The 23011-nt window shown below is 41.8% G+C and overlaps 1 protein-coding gene across 15 annotated transcripts in view; it reads right to left on the bottom strand.

Annotated features, from left to right (window-relative positions):
* Positions 1 to 6419: 6419 nt before the first annotated feature.
* POSTN (periostin) overlaps positions 6420 to 23011 on the bottom strand; it is a 52108-nt gene continuing 35516 nt past the window's right edge. Inside the window, exons 16-25 of one of the 15 annotated variants that reach the window (XM_053370809.1) lie at positions 22803 to 22848; positions 21082 to 21156; positions 19032 to 19076; positions 17266 to 17361; positions 16504 to 16593; positions 14248 to 14328; positions 13487 to 13567; positions 10593 to 10679; positions 8693 to 8734; positions 6420 to 8408 (exon numbers count right to left, since the gene is read on the bottom strand). In XM_053370809.1, coding sequence (XP_053226784.1) covers positions 8341 to 8408; positions 8693 to 8734; positions 10593 to 10679; positions 13487 to 13567; positions 14248 to 14328; positions 16504 to 16593; positions 17266 to 17361; positions 19032 to 19076; positions 21082 to 21156; positions 22803 to 22848 — 711 coding nt within the window. In that variant the 3' untranslated portion in view covers positions 6420 to 8340. The remainder of the gene's footprint in view (positions 8409 to 8692; positions 8735 to 10592; positions 10680 to 13486; positions 13568 to 14247; positions 14329 to 16503; positions 16594 to 17265; positions 17362 to 19031; positions 19077 to 21081; positions 21157 to 22802; positions 22849 to 23011) is intronic. The other 14 variants (XM_053370810.1, XM_053370814.1, XM_053370813.1 and 11 more) reach the window with 14 other exon arrangements.

A 23011-nucleotide genomic window follows, 5' to 3' on the forward strand; every position in this document is an offset into this window, starting at 1 on the left:
AGAATTAATGCAAACCATATTTCTCAAAACAAAAACAAAAGAAAAAAAACCTGGAAGCAAAATTCCTTTGCATAATTTCCCATCCAACATAAATTATGGAAAGTTATATGACATACCCATCTTGGTGTTCACAAAAACCGACAGCGTTGGAATAGTCGGGTTGCAATTCTCAGACCGCAGCTTTACCTCAGAGCAGTCCCACGTGAAACAAATGGTTTCTGATGAGAGGAGATGATGTGGGTGTTTCTCCCTTGTGATTATCTTCATGTAACTTAAGGTCGCTTCTGCAGTTGTGTGCCCTTCACCCTCCTTTTGCTATAAGATTTCCATTGGAGAGCTCAGCCAACCAGCTACCATGTAGTGAACGCGCTGACTTCATGGTTTATAGACAATTTCTTTGCCCTCACTCTCAATCAGCATTTTCCATCTCCTAGTGTGCTTTATCATATTTCCAACACTGTTTGCAACCATTGGGGGGGGGGGCTTTTACCAACCCTGAGAACCTGGAACTATCTTCCTGAGGCAGGCACACTAAGTAGGGGTCCCAGGGGACCCAGCCCCCCCAATTTTCAATAAAAGGGCCATCCCCCTCAAAGTTTTGTGACCACATGACATGTCAGCAATAAGAGGTGAAGCAATTCAAAAGGGTCAGATGCTCTGGTACCCCCTCCCCTCCTGCCTTTTAGAGGTGCCTGGCTCTTTGGCTAGGGAAGCGAGTGGCACTGTGGGTTAAACCACAGAGCCTAGGACTTGCCGATCAGAAGGTTGGCGGTTCAAATCCCTGCGATGGGGTAAGCTCCCATTGCTCGGTCCCTGCTCCTGCCAACCTAGCAGTTCGAAAGCACGTCAAAGTGCAAGTAGATAAATAGGTACCGCTCCAGCAGGAAGGTAAATGGCGTTTCCGTGCGCTGCTCTGGTTTGCCAGAAGCGGCTTAGTCATGCTGGCCACATGACCCGGAAGCTGTACACCAGATAAAGCGAGATGAGCGCCGCAACCCCAGAGTCGTCTGCGACTGGACCTAACGGCCGGGGTCCCTTTACCTTTAGCTCTTTGGCTGGTATCATCAAGCAGGCTGGTATATGTCTTGAATTGTGCCAGTAGATGACTGAAACTAAAGCCCTGTTTTCAGACCTTTGAAGTGGTGGCAATGGTGTTGAATAAATCATATTTCTTTGCCCTCTGCACCTGCTGACTTACATCCAGGACGGCTGTTCCAGATGGCCTCCAAATGGGATCAACTGGTTTGGTGAGCCACTGGAACACCTTTCGAGGCTAATTGCTGTGTCCCTGAAGGATTCCTGAAGGTTAACGATTGAAGGGTGGGAGCTTTAATAGAGTAGCAATGGGTCTCAGTGCTTGTCATGGTGGACAGAAGTTGCTTGTGAAAAAATTCCCCCCACTGCTGAAGAGAGGAGGTGGGGCCTAGTAACACACCATGACTGTTGATTGGAGGTCTAGGTCTGGGTCTGGTCAATGCCTGGATGTATGACTGTTTGGGTACCTCAGGTATGTCACCTTGGGCTACATGATGGAAGAAGAAGGTGGGATATAAATTTAAGGAAATAACTAGCTCAAAGCTCCAGGTTGGATTTGCCCTCTGTTTTGAATATTATTCAGGACATGGGTGGCACTGTGGTCTAAACCACAGAGCCTAGGGCTTACCAATCAAAAGATTGGCGGTTCGAATCCCCACGACGGGGTGAGCTCCCATTGCTCTGTCCCAGCTCCTGCCAACCTAGCAGTTTGAAAGCACGTCAAAGTGCAAGTAGATAAATAGGTACCACTCCAGCGGGAAGGTAAATGGCGTTTCCGTGCACTGCTCTGGTTCGCCAGAAGCGGCTTAGTCATGCTGGCCACATGACCCGGAAGCTGTCTGCGGACAAACATCGGCTCCCTCAGCTAGTAAAGCGAGATGAGCGCCGCAACCCCAGAGTCGTCTGTGACTGGACTTAACAGTCAGGGTCCCTTTACCCTTTACCTTTGAATATTGTTCAATTATCACTGTTTCCTGAACCACCCGGCTCTTCTTCTTTCCATTACAGACATGGATTACTTTTAATACGTGAGCTAGAGTAACCTGACCAGGGGAATGTCTAAAAAACCAAACCCATGTGACTCAGATGAGATTGGGCAAGACCAAGACCTTAAATACCCGACATCTGGTGAACTTCTTCCATAAAAATGAAACTCATTAAGTTGAACAGGTGAAGAATCTTGTTGGGCATGATTATATGTCAAAATTGCCATATTCCCCAAGAAGTTATTTTAGGAATTAAGTAAAACTTGGGGTTAATTAAAGGCAAAATGAAAAGTACAACTGTTTAGAACGGGCTGCAATCATTCTTCCACTTGAGTACAAATTTTGTTCTGCAGCTAAGTATGTCCCAACTTGTCCCAGAAGAGGTGGCATGTCCAGGGTCAACCAGCCAAAAGTTTCAGACTAGTTTACAGCTGGAAGAGCCAAGCCCTGATTTTCTAAGAAGTGCAGTAGTCCTGCTGTCATGTTCTTCTCCACAAATCAGGTCTTACATGGAGAATTAAAAGCCAGTTTACTCTGCATTAGACTGATTTTTCATCTTGATTTCTTTGGAAGCACCACTCAGAGGTCCTTCCAAGTAGAAGAGTTTCTTTGCAAAAACCAAGGGCTTTGGTGCACACGCAGAGCATTCCCTCACATTAAAGAGATCCAGTTCATTCTGAATGTCATGACCACACTGGATCAGTGGAAGGTTCTTCAAGCAGGGCTACTGGGGAAGAGCCCTGCCAAAGTGAAGGTCAAGCTTTTTTTAAAAAAAACACAAACAAACAGCCCTCAAACCCCCACTCCCAAAATCTCAAAGCCACACAATCTTCTCTGGCCAATTAGCTCTCTGCACCATTCAGCCAATCCCAGTCCAAAACTACTACTATGGCAATTAGGTTACTCCCATCTGTCTCCAGCCATTAAACCATGTGAAATTGTTATATTGCTGCGTAACTAGCCCCGGTTGTGTGGGATCCCACTCTTTCTGTTGTCATGAGGGTAATCCAGGAACGCCCACCACCCCACCACCAGCCTCTAGTAGAATCACACGTCTGTTCTGAGCATGTTCAGAACTGTTTCCTTGAAGTCCACATCTATAAAGCTAGGAATATAAGGCCTCCGTCTTCCTGAATCTAACCATGTCTACTCAGAGGTAAGTCCTACGGAACTCAGTGGGGCTTACACTCAGGTTAGTCTTTGCACATATAGGACTCGGCTAGACAGCTGCAGATAAGACGTTTTAAATGTGTTGTAAAGTGCAATATAACAAATATCACACCAGACGGCAAGAGCAAGCTATGCCAAATTCAATGTATTTTTCAAAACTTTTTTTTAAAGCATTTTCACAGCGTTTTTTTATGTGTGTAGATTCCACCATAGTTGCACTATCCAACACAGTAAATAGCTGTTGTTTAATTAATGTATTTGGCAGGTACATAGTTACAGCACAGTCCTCAACATGATTATTCAGAGGTTAATCCCATTGAATGAATGGATTTTGCTCCCACGTACCGTATTTTTCCGTGTTTAAGGCTAGGTTTTTTTTTTACCAAATTAGGTTTAAAATTGGGGCTCATCTTATACACGGGTAGTGCTGAAGGGTGTTTTCTTAATTTGGAGTCCCCCAAAATAAGGGCGTCTTATACACAGAAAAATACGGTAAGTGTGTTTAGGGTTGCAGGCTTACTCTTTGTATGTTTGCTCAAGTGTAAGTCCCAACATCAGGTGTGGTTTGGACAGCACAACATCCCTTCAATGCTTTTGGCGGATTGCAGACTTAGTCTATCTATGTACTTTTTCTCCTGGTTGTATCCCAAATTCTTCCCCGATTCAAAATCAGGGAGGGCAGACTTTTATCATTATTATTCTTTATTTATTAGTACTGAGTTTATATCCATTCCACCTTTCCTCCAAGGATCTCAAGCTGGTATTCATGGATCTCCTTTTCCCCATGTTATCCTCAAAACAACCCTGTGACATAAGTTAGGCAGAGAAATAATGACTAGCTCAAGGCCAACTCCATAGCTGAGTGGTGATTTTAACCGTTATTGCCTAGATCCCAGGCAACTCCATCTCAGAGCTTGTTTAACCACCAGGTGAATGGGGCTTCTACCTAGGGCAGCAACATTTTAAGAATGGCAAAATAGGAGGCCAGTAAAATTTGAAAGGCGCTCATAATATTTTGCACCTTTGACGGCTGCTGCCCCATCACCACTCCTCTGGGCTGTGTTTTGCTCCTGCCCAGTGCACCCTCCCCAGTTTCCCCTTCTTGGGGTCACCCCAATGACTCGCCGCCTCCCTACTGTCAAGAAAAGAGGAGACAAGCTCTCCACAAGCTCAGATGGTGTTGGGCAGCTGCAGCCACTGGGTTGTCCAAGCGGAGGAGGCAGCAACTGAAGAAGAGGGGAGGGCATGGAAAGAGCAGGCAGGATCCAAACGCTGCCATCACCCACACCTTTCCCTCCAGGTAAACTGGCCCATTTAAGCCTCCCTTCACCCACTTTCAAAGGGCTGTAGGAAAATGGGGGGTGATGGTGTTATGTGTGGGGTGTGACCTAGAGCAGTTGCCTTCTGAGGTGGCATGGACCTCCTTCCACCTTAATCTGAAGTGGGCCTCAGCTTCCCTGAAGGATGTGTGGCGAGCCGAAAGTGTGGTCCCTCTGCAAAAGTGCAGAGTGTTATATTATGAGTGAAGAGGGGGTTGGAGAATCAGCATTTATTAGGGCACAGAATACTTTTGTACTGGCACCGTTCCACCTTATTTCACATCCTGGGGGATCACAATATTTTCCTATAGGTCTGGAAATGTATGGGGGCCCTAGTTAACAGTTCTGCAGTGTACCTTTAAGACTAACCAGTTCTGGCCGCAATCCGTAACATACTTATTAGGGAGCAATCGCCGTTGAGTTCAGTGGGAATTACTTCGGTTCAGTTGGGTCCAAAGTACTTGTGCAGCTGATCTGCTTTAGAATCACATAATAGTAGAATTGGAAGGGACAACCCCCTTGCAAAACAGAAATCTAAACAAAAACATCCTTGACAGACGGCCATCCAACCTCTGCTTTAAAAATATCCAATGAAGGAGAGTCCACCACCTTCCGAATAGAAAGGTGCAAAGTACTCATGCAACTGAAATGCTTGCATCCACAGTATATTTGTGAGGGTGGAAGATGGGAAAGAGCAAGAGCAAATAGCCATGCTTCTAGAACTCATTGGCCATGCCCCCAGGGTTACCTAGCAACTCTGCCAAGTACCCTGGGCACCAACCACCACTGCGTTGGAGCGCCATGACTTTTGACCGTGAGCAGAGAGCACGGCACACATTATGTCAGGTTATGTCATTATGTCAGCAGAGACATCACCTTGCCAACAAAGGTCCATATAGTTAAAGCTATGGTTTTCCCAGTAGTGATGTATGGAAGTAGAGCTTGACCATAAAGAAGGCTGATTGCCGAAGAATCGATGCTTTTGAATTATGGTGCTGGAGGAGACTCTTGAGAGTCCCAGGGACTGCAAGAAGATCAAACCTCTCCATTCTGAAGGAAATCAGCCCTGAGTGCTCACTGGAAGGACAGATCCTGAAGCTGAGGCTCCAGTACTTTGGCCACCTCATGAGAAGAGAAGACTCCCTGGAAAAGACCCTGATGTTGGGAAAGATGGAGGGCACAAGGAGAAGGGGACGACAGAGGACGAGATGGTTGGACAGTGTTCTCGAAGCTACCAGCATGAGTCTGACCAAACTGCGGGAGGAAGTGGAAGACAGAAGTGCCTGGTGTGCTCTGGTTGGTCCATGGGGTCACGAAGTCGGACACGACTAAATGACTAAACAACAACAGGACAGCATCATGTCCCCTTCAGGACAGAGCAGTCATTGGTTGATTGCAATAGGGGTCAGTCATGGCTACTTGCAAATATGCCTCAAGTCTTGCTTTTGAATTAACGTTGGTATCTGGCATTTTGGGTGGGCTTTAGCAAAATCATCCAAACTTAATTCGACATTTGGCAGGAGTGCACAAAGGCTTACAGGAGCCTAGCTCCCCCCTAACCTGCCGGAACCGTGGCTTTACAATGCTTTTATGGACAATACATTAAACGGGAATAGGAATAAAAATATGTCGATGTTTTTCAAATGCTGAGAGAGCCTTTCGCATACCAAGGAACCACTTCATGCCTGCCACAGAATTTCAGAGATTTATGCAGCACTCAGTTCTTGCAAAGCACTATCTAGGCCTACTGAGCCTCACCATGTTTCAAGGAAGCCTGTCGGTCATTATTGATCTAACTGACGAATTCGGTGGTTTCACAGAGTACTGTTCAAAAATGATTGGCACGTACAATTTTTCAAGCACGAATGTTTTCTTGCTCATCAAATATTGACTACAAAAAGCCCCATAATTCAGCCAAATTTATTTAATGAATATGTGTTTCAAAACAAAAATATAAAGGCACACGCTGTAATTCTTTTAAACCACACTTTGCAAAATTAAGGCACCTTGATGAAATGTTGTTACTCCCTTCACAAAGATTCTTGCATAGTTGACATACAAGTATGGGAGAAGAAGCAAATAAACTAGTTATAAAAACAACAATTTACAAACAAGGCCCACATCAATAATGGAAATTGGTCGGGCTTCCTTTATGCAAAGGCTTCTGGACCAAGTACCAGTTGATATATATCTTCCTGAACAAGAATAATTTGTTGCACGCATTTCATTGATTGTTTTAGAATTCAACAATTCAGAGCAGGCTTTTTAAAGACTAATGTTTCACAAACCTTACAATTGTCTCCTGTACTTATACGCTATAGTGGAGATATATTTCTTTTGATTTTTAGATTCATGTGGGTTACTTAGTACAATGGCTCATGAATAAGACCTGTTGAATTCACCAGGGCTCACTATTTCCACAGGAATACACATTCCATAAAGCAGAGGACTTCAGCAAAAGAGTAAAATTCACAAATCAGACAAGCCAAAGTTCTTAAATATAAATTGTTTCAGTCCCACTGAAGTCAATAGCATATCTTTTTCCGAATTCAAAGCTATCAAATCATCATACTGCAAGTCAAATTTGCTACTTCTCAGGTTTAGTTTCAACCAGAGGGAAGTGGCATCAGCTATAAGCATGGCTAAAAGCTAATTCAGTTAACATCCCTGGAATGAAGGGCCACTTCATATTCTGTACTCAGCTACAGAAAGTACAAAATGTAAATGAATGTTGCTTCATTGGGGATATGGGGAACGTACATATAAACAACTGTTTTCTTCAGCAAAATACATATGAGGCTGCAATGCTAACCCCACTTGCTTATGAATAAGTTCTATTGAATTCTGTAAGTCAGGAAAGGCTCTGCCCCCCATTTCTATACATTTGAACAAAAAAGAAATGTTTTTTCAAATTCAGTCTGCCCTTATCAATGAAAGGAAGGTGCATGTATTTTATACTTTGGCATCAGTATGTGAGTACACTATTTAAAACAAAAGAGCATCTCTTGCTTCTAATCAAATTAGCCTGACTCATAAACAGATTTTGCAATCTGGTTTCGGGCTGGTTCCTATATGTACAAAAATGATAGTACAAAAGAATATACAAAAGGTAGAACCCACATTCAACATCCCCACATGTACACAGTTGAAAATATGGGGAGTTTAAATTCATACAATGTCCGTCACCTTTTGCACCTCGAACAGGTGAACGGTAGCACTGGTGTTTAAGCATGTAGTGTCTGCTTCTTCATTCAAGCATCTCTGAATGGAAGCTAATGTGTTTACTGAAAGTTTATTTTAATTTGGGACTTTAGATAGCCAGTACAGTAATCGATCCAAGAACATTCCTGAACGCTCGTGTTTTGAGAGAGTTATCTTTGGAGAGTGCAGGAGAGAGAATCTATCAGCTTCGCTAGCAAATGTTTTACGTAGTGATGAAAACGAAGATCCTATGTCATTGCTTAAAGTTTATTATGATTTCTAAGGTAACGTCTGTGTCATAATAGTATTTAATAACATAAATCACATGGTTTTGCTGATCTAAAGGTGATACATTTACATAGCTTACACTCTTGGATTTTCTCACTTTAAAGCTTATTTACTTGCAGGTGGAATGCATTTAAATTATAGAGTTCGGATTCATAGAAAAGGGGTACATTTTGAGTTGCTCCCTGCTCTTTAGGATCGTACCAGCTAATGCATCTTTTAGGAAGTGCTTTCCTCCCATATACACTCCCATCTGCTTTTATGGGGTAGAGGATGTTAATGGGAAGAAGTGATTTGGTTAATGTTTTCCCTTATGATTTTTCTTTTTGCTTTTCTTCAGAGCTTCAGTTCTCTTTCTGTACAGTCTGTTTTTTCGCAGGTCTGACAAGCCTTGTTCTTCTCCGTGGTGAGCCTGTGGACCAAAAAAGTGAACAGATGTTATTAAGGTAAAATTTCCCTTCCTATATGTTGTTGTTGCTGCTGCTGCTATTTTTAAAATTTGCATACAACCCTTCATCTGAAGATCCCAAGGGGGTTCACAACAGAAAAATACAAAAGGAGAACACAAAATACACAATAAAACAAAAGCAGAAACAAACCATCGCAAACTACCCCAAAGACACAATTGATTGCACACAATATAAATGCCTAAATAATTAAGAAATAAATACGACAGTGTTATGTTCCTCCTCATACCTTGTGTTCTTCTGGATGTTTGTACTTTTCTAACAGGTGCTTCTAAAAAGAAGAAACAGAAAACAGTGTTGTGATCTTGCATTATTTATTGTAGAGGTTTGAAACAGCGCAGTAGGTATCTTCCGAAATGTCAGAAATTTAAAGCTGACGAATTCTTTTTCAGTTTAAGACACTGGATGAATAATAAAAGCTCTTTACTATGCAATATATTTCACATGCTCTATAGATCACTTGCTGTTTTGATGGCAGATATTATTCAGTGATCAGAGTACAGTACTCTCCAAAACATGTTATCATCTGCACACAGAAAAAAATGGCATGTCAGGCAGAAGAGCTCTAGCCTAGTTTTGTCCCTGATAAGCAACATTTCTACGTGTAGGGTTCCCCTCCCTCCACCAAGGAACACTCAGGGATTTTGAGCCTCTCCTTTAATTCAAACATAGTACCACCCAAACATAGACTTACCACCTCAGTGAGATGTAGGGCACTGTGTGCAATTATAGAGACAGACTGAGATCCAAAAAAACTGCTATATGCATGGTGAAGCAATATAGCACTCAACATGTCCAGGTGGATTTTTCACTTTTCAAAAAATTGAAAACAAAATAGGTCTCTGCCTCCTGGCACGAGGGGATGCTGCTTCAGAACACACACACACACACACACACACACACACACACACACACACACACACAACACACACTATAGTACATGGCACTAGTTGACCAGAGCTTTGGGTTCTCTATCCACAGTCCTAGAAAGTTGAGATACGGAGCTATGAGCCAAACAACGTTAAACACCTGTAAATCACTCCGAATGCAAGAGACCATAATTTGGAAGAAGAAAACAAGATACAATGAAGTGGAAGCCAGTGCTTTTAAGTTACTGCAGGCAGGAGTGTGAGTACATGCAGTTTCACACTGTAGCATCCAAGTATTGTAGGGGCAGATTGCTACAGTTTTAACAGGCTGATATTAGAAATAAAAATTTATCAATGGCGATGCTGTCAAAAATACCAACTGCCCACTCGTAATGCTGAGACTCCCCCCCCCTTTCACAGTACTGTGAAAGTTCCCACATTCCCCCCCCCATCCTTTCTGGGTACCTGCTCCAATGTTTCTAGTTGGCTTGGGCTTATGAAACACCTGCAATATTTTTGAACAGGCATTCTGCATAAGTTTCAAATAAGACCTGGTCCCCCCCCCAAAAAAGCAATTAGTATTCTGTATAATCATGCAATACAGTGGTACCTCGGGTTACATACGCTTCAGGTTACATACTCTTCAGGTTACAGACTCCACTAACCCAGAAATAGTGCTTCAGGTTAAGAACTTTGCTTCAGGATGAGAACAGAAATCGTGCTCCGGCAGCGCGACGGCAGCAAGAGGCCCCATTAGCTAAAGTGGTGCCTCAGGTTAAGAACAGTTTCAGGTTAAGAACAGACCTCTGGAACGAATTAAGTACGTAACCAGAGGTACCACTGTATGTCTTGAACAAATCCTTGAAATGACATATTCAGCGAGCACAACTTAATATACATAGTAAAGTAGATGACAGGTATGTTGTAGTCTTGTTGGAAGACTAAAAGGAAAGGAACTATGAGAATGCTTAACATCCCTTTATGGGGGTTAGAATCATTGAAACAGATTTTTGTTTGTTTGTTAATGACTAATAAATTATTCAAGTAAGTTGTAAATATACAGAACACTGCAACTTTAAACTGGTGAACAAAACAAAGTCATTTCATGCCAATAGGCTACATAAATAACTGGATTAGAAAGTACAGGGTGGAAATAAACAATTCTGTATTCTCTAGGTCTGGTCCTGATTTCCATGCAAGTAATTCACTCACAACAATTGTTTGGATAAGAGGGCGATTCCATATTACTGCATAACTAACCTTCCAGATGAATTTTCTTTATTTCTGTCTCGATAATCTTTGGCTCTGCCTCAATTACTTTAGTAACTTTGGTGTACTCAGATCCAGCTACAACAGGCATTAAAAACAATTGCCAGTGGGTAGGTTTTTTTTAAAACAGGAGAGTGGTCCATATTTGAAAGAGGCTGTGGATGGGTACAACATGAGCAAATTCCGAAATATTTTCTTAGAAGTGACAAATCCTCTGTTCTGTGGCTGGTAGCCAAGCATTGCCTCAACACCTGGGATGTTCTCCCAAATGTGCAACCAGCACGCACTCTTGTTAGTTTACATTGCAATAATCTTAACAGTGCGGTTCACAACTTGCAAAGGGCTTGTTGTGTTACCATAGGCAATGGAAGAATTTTGTACCAGTTTGAACTGGGGGAAGACAGCTCCGGTTAATGTCCAGAATATCTGTGGAGCCATCGCCATCACGATCGCAGTGTGCAAATCATGTGTTTTTTTACATCTGTGTATGGGGGTGGGGTGGGTGGGGGTCTAGGCAAGTCTCAAAGAATTATACGGGTCTCTCATGGCAGTCAAAGGAAAAGAAGGGCTGGAACAAACGAAGCAAAGTGAGAAAAATAAAAAATAAAAACAAAGACAAATAAACGAGTCAAGGGTTCTGTTTCCAGTAGCCACTTCACAATTGCAAGAAGAACGGGAAAGAAGAATTCAGTGGATCACTTTTTGATATTTCAGGTTTTATGCCAGAGATTCTAGTTACTTTCGCGTGGTCTGCGGCTTACTACTTGACCATCTGACCCAGGACCCTATTCTGACTATCAAAAGCTTCCCAGTTCCCAGGCAGGGACCATTTCTCAGCCCTGTTACTGGAGATGATTTTAAATTGAGATTCTGTGGAATGTGTCTGAGATCTTCAGCATCCATCGCATGCACTCTCCCACTGAGCTAATTGTACTCATGATTTATCACTTGGAATATTTGAAGAAGAAAAATGGCAAAGAATTGAGATTAGAAACAATGGATTGCACTGTTGTTGTTATTTTTTTAAAAATTACAGCGTAAGTTTGAATAAGCCATATCAACTCCATGAAAAGTGGATTAGGCAATTCTTACGTTACAGTTTGAAGGCTACTGCCTTCAAATGCCTGCTTGCTGTTAGATCCACATCCTGCAACCTACAGCTACTTATCCTTTAGAAATTTTTTTTAAAAGGGAGATTCCAGTCTTCCAGATGCTACTCTTCTCAAATGCACAATTGTGAAACCACTATTGGAGTCACCTTTTGGTTTGTGGAATGCCATAAAAATGGATGCTTTTCAGTATTTCTTTTCTCTACAGTTAGGTCCCTTAGATAAAATTAATATGTTATCACCTGTTCTTATAGTTTTATTAAACTAAAGCTATAACCCTAATCCCACTTCCCTGAGAATGAGCCCCATTGAATTCAATGGGACTTTCACAGCTGGATTTTTGTGCTCAAAGATGACATTTGCTAAATGCTTTCTGAGTTCTTTAGGCAATTTTTATGCAAGAAAGGCTTTCCTGGTTAACTTCATTATATAAGGATTTCAAACTGTAATCCAATGTAGAGCCAGTTGGACTGTAATTCTGTGAGGTAATCATAGCAGAAGCTGAAGCTGATGTGGTCTCACTTTAACTTGAGCAAGAATAAAAATATATAGTTTGGATTTAGTGGTCGGGGTTACTGTTAACTTTGTCCAGATACTTGAATTCTTTTTTCCCTTCACTTCTTAAATATCCCACAACAAGCAAAACCATTCAATCGAGGTATTCAGATTAATAACATAAGCATTCGATTTTTTTAAAGTTGCCCGTCAGTTTCTTCTGGTTATTTCTTGGCGATCAGTAGATTATTAAGGAGAATAGAGAGGATCAGAATGTCATTTCTGGCAATACAGTGCACCCGACTAATACTGTATGGCAGTTCATTATGCTCAGACGCTATTGGCTGGCTGGCAACCATATGGTGGCGAAATCCTCATCCTACAAATGGGCACGCCCAGGATTGGGCACAAAACAGCATGCTGTGAGTTGAACATCCATTGAAAGGTGTTACTTGTTTGATACAAATCTCTCAAACACATGGGATTGTCACAGCACCAAATTGGTTGCCTCTGTAGCGTAGCACACGTTTTCCTACTTCTAGGAATCACTGCCCAATTCTACTGCAGTCATTCCTCATTTGAACCAACCATATAGCCATTTTGCATGACATTTGTATGCCATATCTGGTAATGGTACCTGCTACTTCCACAGTTGCACTGAGAACTGTTTCGCTGGCTAGCATTAAGTTGGCCAGTGGTGCCAGGTCAAGATGGTGCTACACATTATTGCAATAGGTGTTCAGACCTTTTCTGCACCTTTTTATTATTAACTGAAATGAGTTTGCATCAACATGCTCATCAGTACAAAGATGAGTGCACTGTACTCTTGAAGATAATTACAAAGCTTTAATGCACAGAACCAAAAGTCATTTCAAAAGAAGGATGCTGTACATGCCTTTGACAGTTAAATAGTGAGCAATGAATATTCATTTTTAAATGAGCAATGCAAAAAGATTTGGACTTTTCTCACGTGTTGCACTTCTTTTGGAAGAATATCTTAAAATTCAAAAGTGATCACAGAATATTTATAATGCAAATAAATCTTCATTGCTCATTTGGAACTTTTTAAAGACTGGACAGATTCACACAAATAAAGCTTTATTGTACTCCAACATGTGTGGAGGTAAATGGATTGCTCAAAGTTCATCATTTCATGCATTGGGCTTGGTTTTTCTTCCATAAATTTGGCTTAATTGAATCAGTCTTTAAAAAGTTTAAAAGATCAGTTTGTCAGCTCTTGGCACTCATTACGATGAGGTTAGTTGTCTCACACTCACTAACCTCCCTTGAGGAGTCTTTTGATTTCTTCATCTTCAAGTAAATGACCGTCACCTTCAATGAATTTGGTCACCTTGGTCACCTCTGACAGAATACATGTTTATGGCATGATGCGGAACATTGAGAAATTGGTAGTTGCAGCACATTTAACGAGCTTACTTTATAATTACACAATTATCTATTGCAGTGAAAAGCCTCCTGCCAAACATCTGGTTGTTTTCATTAAAAGAAATAAATGGTTGCAGTGTCTTCCTGGTCTATAATATACAGTATATTGGCTGTTTCACTTGAACAAGAATTAAAATATCAATGTAGTACATATTGAATTCAAGACAGATTACAGCTAAGATATGCCTTCCATTGAAACCAGATAGCAGACTAGAAACTCAATTTTGAATACTGCCAATTCCAGATGGATTTTGCTAATTTCTAAATGCTTCAGAAATTTGCAAATGAATGCTGAAAATCTTGTTTAGGTGACTGCCAACATTAAAGGGATGTGTATCTGAGTTTTCAGACATTCACAAATTCATTTTAGACATTTGAAATCCTGTTAATCATATTTAGAAACTGAAATCCTGTTAATTTTGTGCATATCATTCCCATGATGAAATGTTCAGATCTAGTCATTTCCAGACTCTGCCTTGTATAACCGCTATTCATGTTATGGAGCTGCTAAAATGAGCATTATTATCCTTAGAAAATAAACCCTTGAGCGTGCCAGATCACAGTCCATACTTCCCCCTTTGACATAGAATACTAACCTTCTTCCAGCAATTTCTTAAGAGTCTCCTCAGTATCTGCCCCACCTCCTGTAGTGATTCGAGTATATTTCAGTTCAGGACCTGAAGTGAAAAAGATCCAGTTAGGTATATGTGAGGTGGGGGGGGGGACCCTCCCAAATTATCGTTGTTGTGCTGTAGGTAACCATATCTTCCTGTTCAAAGTAATGATCTCAGAGAGCAATAAAAAAAGTCATGGTGGAATAAGGTCTCAGTAGAAGCTTAGGTGCGTTGAGCGTATCTTACAGGAGGGTGGCATGTTTGGTGGACGGTTTGACAGACACATAGCTGACAACAAAGAGAGCAGGGTGGCTTTTGAAAGTGCAGGGAAATTTGCTGCAAGAAGTGCTACAATTATCCGACCAATACACACAACCACATTCTTCTCAGAGGCTGATTTTTCACACAGCTTTCCTGAATTTGGTGATGTGGTTTGAGAGTGCCATGCAGAGGGCGCTTGGGGGCAAGGTGCTGTCACGATGCTGAAGAGACTCAGCTCTATTTTTCAATAACATTTGGATCAGGAGAGGCTGTGCAGGCCCTGAACTAATGCCTGGATGCAATGGTAGGATGGATGAGGCCAGGGCCGGATTTAGGTTTGATGAGGCCCTAAGCTACTGAAGATAATGGGGCCCTTTATATGGCCAGCTGTCCTTTGCAAACAACAAATTGTCACTGTTTTTTGTGTTGAATATATGCCATATGGTAATTTGTGGACCTAATAGGTATCTAAAGCCATTTGCACATAACAAAATATGTATTTTATCAAAGTAATAGTTGAACTTATCTTATATTTTGGAAATGTAAATCCAGGTTTTTCCCCTTTAATTTTTTTTGGGGTCCCCCAAGAGAGTGGGGCCCTAAGCTATAGCTTGTTTAGCTTATAATGGGCAGGTACAAATAATAAATTACAATCACAATTATACGTAAATCTGGCACTGGATGAGGCGGCTGCCGCCAGGGGTAAGGTCCTGTCAGCATAGTACATCTCTGCTCAGAGAACTGCACTGATTTGTTGACTTACTACCACGGCAAGTTCAAAGTGTTACTATCAGTGCATTCTTTCTGGTGGTACGCAATGGTATGCAGTGCGGAGACCTTTTGGGAGGGAGGGAGGCAGGGGGGCTCTCGGATCCTGTCAGAGCATTGCACCTCCTTCCCCAAACCTGGGAAGTGTTTGCCCAGCTTAGGGAAGGAGGTGCGATGCTCTGAAAGTCCTGGAGTCCTCCTGCCTCCCTCCCAAAGCAGGGCAGGGGAGGCCTCTTCACCGGGGCGGCAGCACCCTGGTAGTTGGGTAAGTGGGCGAGGGAACATCAAGCAGCTAACCCACCCTCGCCACCCAGCCTTGGCATTAGGCCACGCCCCCACATGCTGGACACACCCCCTGCTTGTTAGTGAGCGCCAGCACTTTTTGCCTAGAAAAAAAGCACTGGTCTGTATTCATATATAAAGCTTGGGACCAATTTACTTGCAGGATAGCATTACCCTATACATGCTCATTGGACCTCTTCGTTCTGCAGAAATGGCACTGTTAGAGGTGCCACGTAACGCTTGTTCTGCAAATAGTATGAAATCAAGCCTTTAGTGAAGCACTGCCTACACTTTGGAGCTCCTTGAAGGTTGATATTAGCCAAGCATTGTCACTGAACACTCTTTAAATATTTACTTTAATATTTACTTTAATACCTACTTTAAATATTTTTGTTTAGGCAAGCCACTCCTGACATATCTAAGTTGGATGTGCTTGCATCTGTTTTTAGTTTATTGTTGTTTTTAATTAGTTTTTGAATGTTTTTCAGTATCAGTTTTCAACTATCTTTTTTTAAAAAACTGTATTTTTTTTAAAAAAATTAAGCTACTTTAAGGTTTTATTACAATCAAGTGGTATATAATTTTTTTTATACAAACAAACAAACAAACAAACAAATATGCAGCAAACAGATAACAAATAAGAGGAACATGAGATGGCAATGATGGAAGATGGCAATGAACGTTAAGGTGGGAATGGAATTCCTTGACTGAGGGCTCTTACTTCCTCCTCCTAAGGTATTTTCTCAAGAACTGAGATTATATGTCCATTCTATGAAAAGGTTTGTTCTGCTTCTGGTAACCATCTCAAATGGCCCAGAATCAGAAGTGGACTCAATCAGGAAACCTTTAAAACTGTGCATATTCTTTTCATTATAAAGCTTTTGTTTTCAAAACTGGGCGTATTTTTGACGCATGTTATTTTTTTACCTTGAATGATTCTTTCTTCAGTCACTTCTTTTTCAGTCACTTCCACAGGGTAACCATCAATTATTTTCGTGTATTTTTTAATTTTAGGCTCTATAAAGATGTTTTAAAAAGTTAGAGACGGTCAAATCACTGGATTATTTCGATGTTTCCCCATTGTCTCCATTATGCAGCCATTGGGGCAAGAGGGTCAATGTTAGAAATGGTTAGATTCAAAGTTCTCACTTAGGGCCTTGCAGAAGAGTGCAAAGAAAGTCATTTACATTCCCAAGCATGCCCATGTCAAATATTCACCATCTCAAGCTATGAACATAATGTATTATTTAAAAATAAATAAATATTTAGTTGAGCCTTTGGGTAGACTGGCAGGTAGTTTTCATTTTTTTGTTCCCAGCTAGGATGACAAAACATCAACTTTCTTGAGGCTCATTCATGATTCTGAGAAACATGCTACTTATGTTAGAATACGAAGGAATCAAAAGAGCTGGCAAAAGAGTTTTTCCACATTTCATCTCATGGGTACAATTCAGAGGGCAGGTGTGAAAAAATAGAGAAAGCAAAAATTCAGTGCACAAAATGAAAAAGAGAGAGAAAACATTCCAAGAAGAAGGGAAAGCGAGGCAAAGGGTTTAATAATAAAACCGTATAGTTGCAATACATCATTATAACACATGCTAAGAACAAATCCAGTAGTTTAAGAGAACTGGGAACTGCTTCTTCCAAACCATTCTGGTTAGTAATGCACAGTCCATGAGACATATTCACCTCCATGAATAACTTTAGTGACTGTCTCGCCTTCCCTGACCAGCTTAAATTCTGGGTCCCCTTCAATCACTTTGGTGAGCCTTGTAATAGTGGGCCCTGGAAAGCATTATTTCAAAATGGGAAGGTGCGTTATAAATATGACGGACAAAGCGAACAATGCTTAATGAAAATGCCTCTGACAAAATTAACTCCTACTCATTTCTGTCAGAGCCAATCCTAAAGCTATTGGGACTAGGATATATAATTCTTCAGAGTGATGCGCCATATCTCGAATGGACTCTTATATCTAGTGCTTTTTTTCTGGGGAGATGCAGGGGTACGCATACCCCTAAACATTTTGGGAATTTAAGTTTGGCCTCAATGAGGGGCAGTATTTCAATATGAGTAGGAAAATGAGAGTACCCTTAAACATTTTTTAAAGGAAAAAACCACTGCTTATATCACTTTCACAGCCATGGCTTCCCGCAAAGAATACTGGGAACTCTAGTTTGTTAAGGGTGCTAAGGGTTGTTGGGAGATTCCTGTTTTGCTCAGAGAGTTACAATGTCCCTCTTTCCAGGGAACTCTGTGAGAAGTCTTGTATTAACTCTCAACACCCTTAACAATGTACAGTTTCCACAGTTAACCACCTACACCTTTAACGGTCTAGAGTTCTTTAGGGGAAGCCATGACTGGTACATATGAGGCCACTGTTGTAGACTGGGTTAGGATTCCAGAGCATGAATATGTAAAGGTAAAAAAGGTAAAGGACCCCTGGACAGCTAAGTCCAGTCAAAGGCGACTGTGGGCTTGCGGCGCTCATCTCGCTTTCAGGCCAAGGGAGCCGGCTTTTGTCCACAGACAGCTTTACGGGTCATGTGGTCAGCATGACTAAACTGCTTCTGGCACAACAGGACACCATGACAGAAACCAGGGTGCACGGAAATGTCATTTATCTTCCCGCCGCAGCGGTACCTATTTATCTACTTGTACTGGCATGCTTTTGAACTGCTAGGTTGGCAGGAGCTGGGACAGAGCAACGGGAGCTCACCCTGTCGCATGGATTCAAACTGCCGACCTTCTGATTGGCAAGCCCAAGAGGCTCAGTGGTTTAGACCACAGCGCCACCCATGTCCCGAAATATGTAGAGTGTTTGATCCTGGTGTGAATTGATATACATTCAATGCAACTGTGTAATCCAATGTGTCATGGATTAAGTAGGCCTGCAAAAAAAGGAATATGTGGAATATGGGAGATATCTGTTCGCAATAGCTGAGCAGGCGGGTTCAAGGTTTTGACATTTCTGATTCCCATTCTGCTGCTTTTGTGCCTCTGCTCTTTCATGGCTATAATATTTTGGCTGCAAACTCAACAGACGCACATTGGCCACTTGATGATGTCATAGAATCATAGAGTGTACAGCTGGAAGGGACCACAAGAGTCATGTAGTCCAACCCCCTGCACTTCAGGAATCTTTTGCCCACTGTGGAGCTCAAACCCACAACCCTGAGGTTTAGAGTCTCGTGCTCTCTTGACTGAGCCATCCCAGATGTATTACATTAAAAGTGGCAGCAGCCATACATTAAAAGGAAGTAGGGAAGGAAGCATTTCCCTCTTTGAGGTCAAATGAAGTACAGAATCTGGAAGCTTTGCTTGGTCCTTGGCTCCCTGGCTGTGTGATTTTTCTGCCCTAATTTTTTTTTTGGGGGGGGGGGGAAGGCTTGATGCTTTGCTTCATATGGGTATTATGGGAAGTCTATTAGTTGTCCTCTTTCATGATACATTACCTTCAATCTCTTTTCGAACTGTAGTGCCACCAACTACTTTTATTTCTGTGACAATGATAAGAAATATTTCAAGAGAATCAGATGGTTGCAGTTTATAAAACGCTTTTACGCTGTGCTAGGCTACATAATCTAAACATAAGAAAACATATGACCAGCTCCGATAAAAAGCTAAGGGCATAATCTAATCACATTTAAGCACCAGGACCTGTTGAGTTAAACACATGCTCAACTTTTCCAGTGAAGTCAGTGGTGCTTAAAAGTGCCTAACTATGCTTGAATTGTATCCACCGTTGGCTTATTTGCTTATTCATGCTAGCTGTAAAATCTCTGCTGTGTTTCCACACATTGTGTCTAAAATACATGTTGAAATACAGATCCAGAGCAGAACAACCGCTGAAACCAGTGTTGTCCCGTTATAACAGCCTTTCCTTTCAGCTGTCAGAAACAAAACAGAAGTAAAGTTGAGGGAAAACATGGCACCCCAGAAACATCACCAGAACCTGCTTACACAGTGTGTTCACAGCCATGTAGCATTTCGTATTGGATTTACTTTCCCTCTTCGGGTTGCCAGTTGGATGAGGAGAACATTATGCACACAACACAAATTAAATGGGAAGGCGAACAGCAGCACGTACACATTTCGGCACTGGTGTGGACAAGCCCTTTCCTTTTGAATGAATGATTGGAATATGGCTTCCTGAAACATTTCCCGACCCAAGTATCTTCTGGTCTCTCCACAGATTTGGGAGGCCCTGTGAAGAATGCTTCTGTGTTCTTTTGTGGCTGCCAATGTTGCAATTGTTGGCATATAAAGAAAAGCTGGAATTGGCTTCTAAAGAGGACTGTTCTTGAGTCATCAGAGGTGGGATTGTGAGCAACGTTGAGAAGCCTGCCCAACATAAATCATACCCTGGGGCAAAGCCAGCGGTAGGATGACGAGTCTGGCAGCCAATGACAAGTTGGCTGCATAGAGGGCGTGATTAGCACTCACTATTTTCTCTGCTTATTTAATCTCCACTCGGGGAACTGCTTTTCTAACCTATAAGCCTGGCATTACTGAACGTTAGTCATTGCCTCTGGCATAACTCAATGTGAGTCACAGCTTTTGGCTTCCTTCTAGGATCCTGGGATCTGCATTTAAGGCTTGTAACAATCGTAGATCTTTCAGGGGTCTCCTAACAGTTCTCAGCCCCCATAACTAGCTACAGTTTCCAGCACTCTTGGAGAAAAGCCATGGTTGTTAAAGTGGTATCAGAGTGCTTTAAATACATGGCATGGATGTGACCGTGTGATGAAGCAGACTTACTCTTTCAAGCCACAAATACAATCATTACAGAACTTAAAGGAGAACGATAATAAAGAACATGCATTTTCGGTTAAGTTATACCTCTATATGACCCAGTCTGTGCTTGCGGCAACGTATTATTAAGCCCACTCTATATTCCCCTTTTAGAACACAAAATGAGCATGGACTTGGTTGCCTAAGTAACCCTGATCTTATTAAGTTTTCCCTTCATTCTTTCATCGCCAGTCTGTAAAGTCACACATTGAATTCAAGGTTAGAGCATTTAAAACATTTTTTCCTCAGTGTTCTTCTAAGGTAAAAATTGGAAGTGGATTTGTAGAGAATTGCAGCTTGGAGAGTCCAATCCATTGTCATAATCATTTGTTATTTGTACTGACAAATTTTAAAAACCCACGCGATCCACTTGCAAAAGTAGCAGGAAGTTCTCCAATAGATACCATCAGGTAAAGAGAGTGTAGCGGTTGTTGCTTCCACCTCAAAATCAAAACAGATTGTTTTCAAATGGGCAGTGGATGTTCTTCTAAATTAATCTGTTTTAATTGGCCTCTTTCCGATTTGGATAGGCAAAGGCCCACCCAGCACTAATTTTTTCAATAGATTAAATTTTGGTGGCATCTCTTGCTTTTACCTCACAATTTCAACACGTTGTGGGCTTTTTTCCTTTCGACAAACTCAAAGTTTCTGAGTTTTATTTGGCTATATCTGCTATTATTCATATTACTTCATCCAACCAACCACTTTTACCTTTTCGGATGCTGGGCTCAAAGCTGCTCTCAATTACTTTAGTCTCGGGGTCAACAACTCTAATAATTCGGGTGGCTGAAAGTAAAAGAAAGCAAAAACTGGTGGAGTTAGAAACGGCTACCCTACACTGTCCTTTTTAACGGTATTGGGGAACTTACTGGGATTGATGAGTTTTATGGGAGATTGCCAAAACAGGAATGCGATGCCCTCAAGAGGTGCAGACTGTGCATGCTTTTTGTTCCAGTGAACAAAAAAACAATCTTCTTCAGAGTTAAAGTAAACATGTGGGGAGGGGAGGGGGACAGCCATGCTATTTCTTCTCCCTGCACTGTTCTGATCACCCTCCACACATTGGAGGGAGAATTTCTGAAGCAGGGAGCTTCCTGTACTTGTGGAAGTTCCCCGTGAAGAAACTCTGAAAAAGAATCTGTGAAGAGAGTTCCTGACACATATACAATGGTACTCCCGTTAGCAAGACAACTGATGGCATCAGTAAACCTGTGGCCACCAAAGTCCTTTTTTATTTTTTTTTAAAAAGTGATAGCTCAAGTAGTTAGAGCATGAGCCTCTTGATCTCTGGGTCGTGGGTTTGAGCCTCACATTGGGCAAAAGTTTTCTGCATTTCAGGGGGTGGACTAGATGAGCCTCATGGTCCCGTCCAACTCTAAAATTCTGTGATTCTGTGATGCTATACCAATGAAGCCCCTTGCTAACAGCTGCCTCCTTTCTGACTGAAAGACAACTCTGTACCATATATATATATATATATATATATATATATATATATATATATATCCTTTTTCTAGGGACGCGGGTGGCGCTGTGGGTTAAACCACAGAGCCTAGGACTTGCTGATCAGAAGGTTGGCAGTTCGAATCCCCGCGACGGGGTGAGCTCCCGTTGCTCGGTCCCAGCTTCTGCCAACCTAGCAGTTCGAAACCACATCAAAGTGGAAGTAGATAAATAGGTACCGCTCTGGCGGGAAGGTAAACAGTGTTTCTGTGCACTGCTCTGGTTCGCCAGAAGCGGCTTAGTCATTCTGGCCACATGACCCGGAAGCTGTACGCCGGCTCTCTCGGCCAGTAAAGCGAGATGAGTGCCGCAACCCCAGAGTCGTCTGCGACTGGACCTAATGGTCAGGGTTCCCTTTACCTTTTATATATATCCTTTTTAGGCTGAAAGCAATAATTTAAGCTATATTTTCCAGAATTATTTGTGCTTCTTTCACCAGCACAATATATATTCGGGTGATACAATTGCAGGGCACGATCCTGCCGAATTTCAGTACTTCCAAGTCCCATGTATTTTGACTGCCTTTGCTTTTCCATATTAAAAGTCCAGTTGCACCTTTTAGGAAACGATTTTGCTGAAGGAGTCAGCTGAAATCTCTGGTTTGCATCTCACAGTAGCAAGAACAGCAACTCTTCTTCAAGCCATGAACATCCATGAATGGACAGTTAACATTAATGGACATTCATGAATGGAGAGTTATCTTCACTATGAACTGAATGGAAAATCCAGGCTTCAAAATGGGTGATCATCTGCTAATGAATGAGTTTTATGGACGTTTGTTTTAGTGTCCACTCTGTAACACACATGCAGTATTGCCCCCCAATTTTCTGACCCTTATTTGACAGTTCTAGTTATCCAAAATGGACATTCGAATCCCTCCATCCCATCAAACATTTGCAACTGTTCATGTCACCTTTAAAAATACTTACTGTAAAATGTCAATGGAATCTCTTTGAATGTGCTGCCACGGACATACTGTGGAGGGGAGAGAAAGATGAGTTAAATCTAGTGGTACCTAAAGGGAAGTGGAAAACAATACTTCACATTTCACAAGGAAGAAATGACCATCACACCGGCAGCACATGGGGTCAAGTTCACATGGCGAGAATGTCATCCGAAGCATGCAACACAGAGGAGC

The sequence above is a fragment of the Podarcis raffonei genome, chromosome 17 (assembly GCF_027172205.1).
Source record: "Podarcis raffonei isolate rPodRaf1 chromosome 17, rPodRaf1.pri, whole genome shotgun sequence".
Taxonomy (NCBI): Eukaryota; Metazoa; Chordata; class Lepidosauria; order Squamata; family Lacertidae; genus Podarcis; species Podarcis raffonei.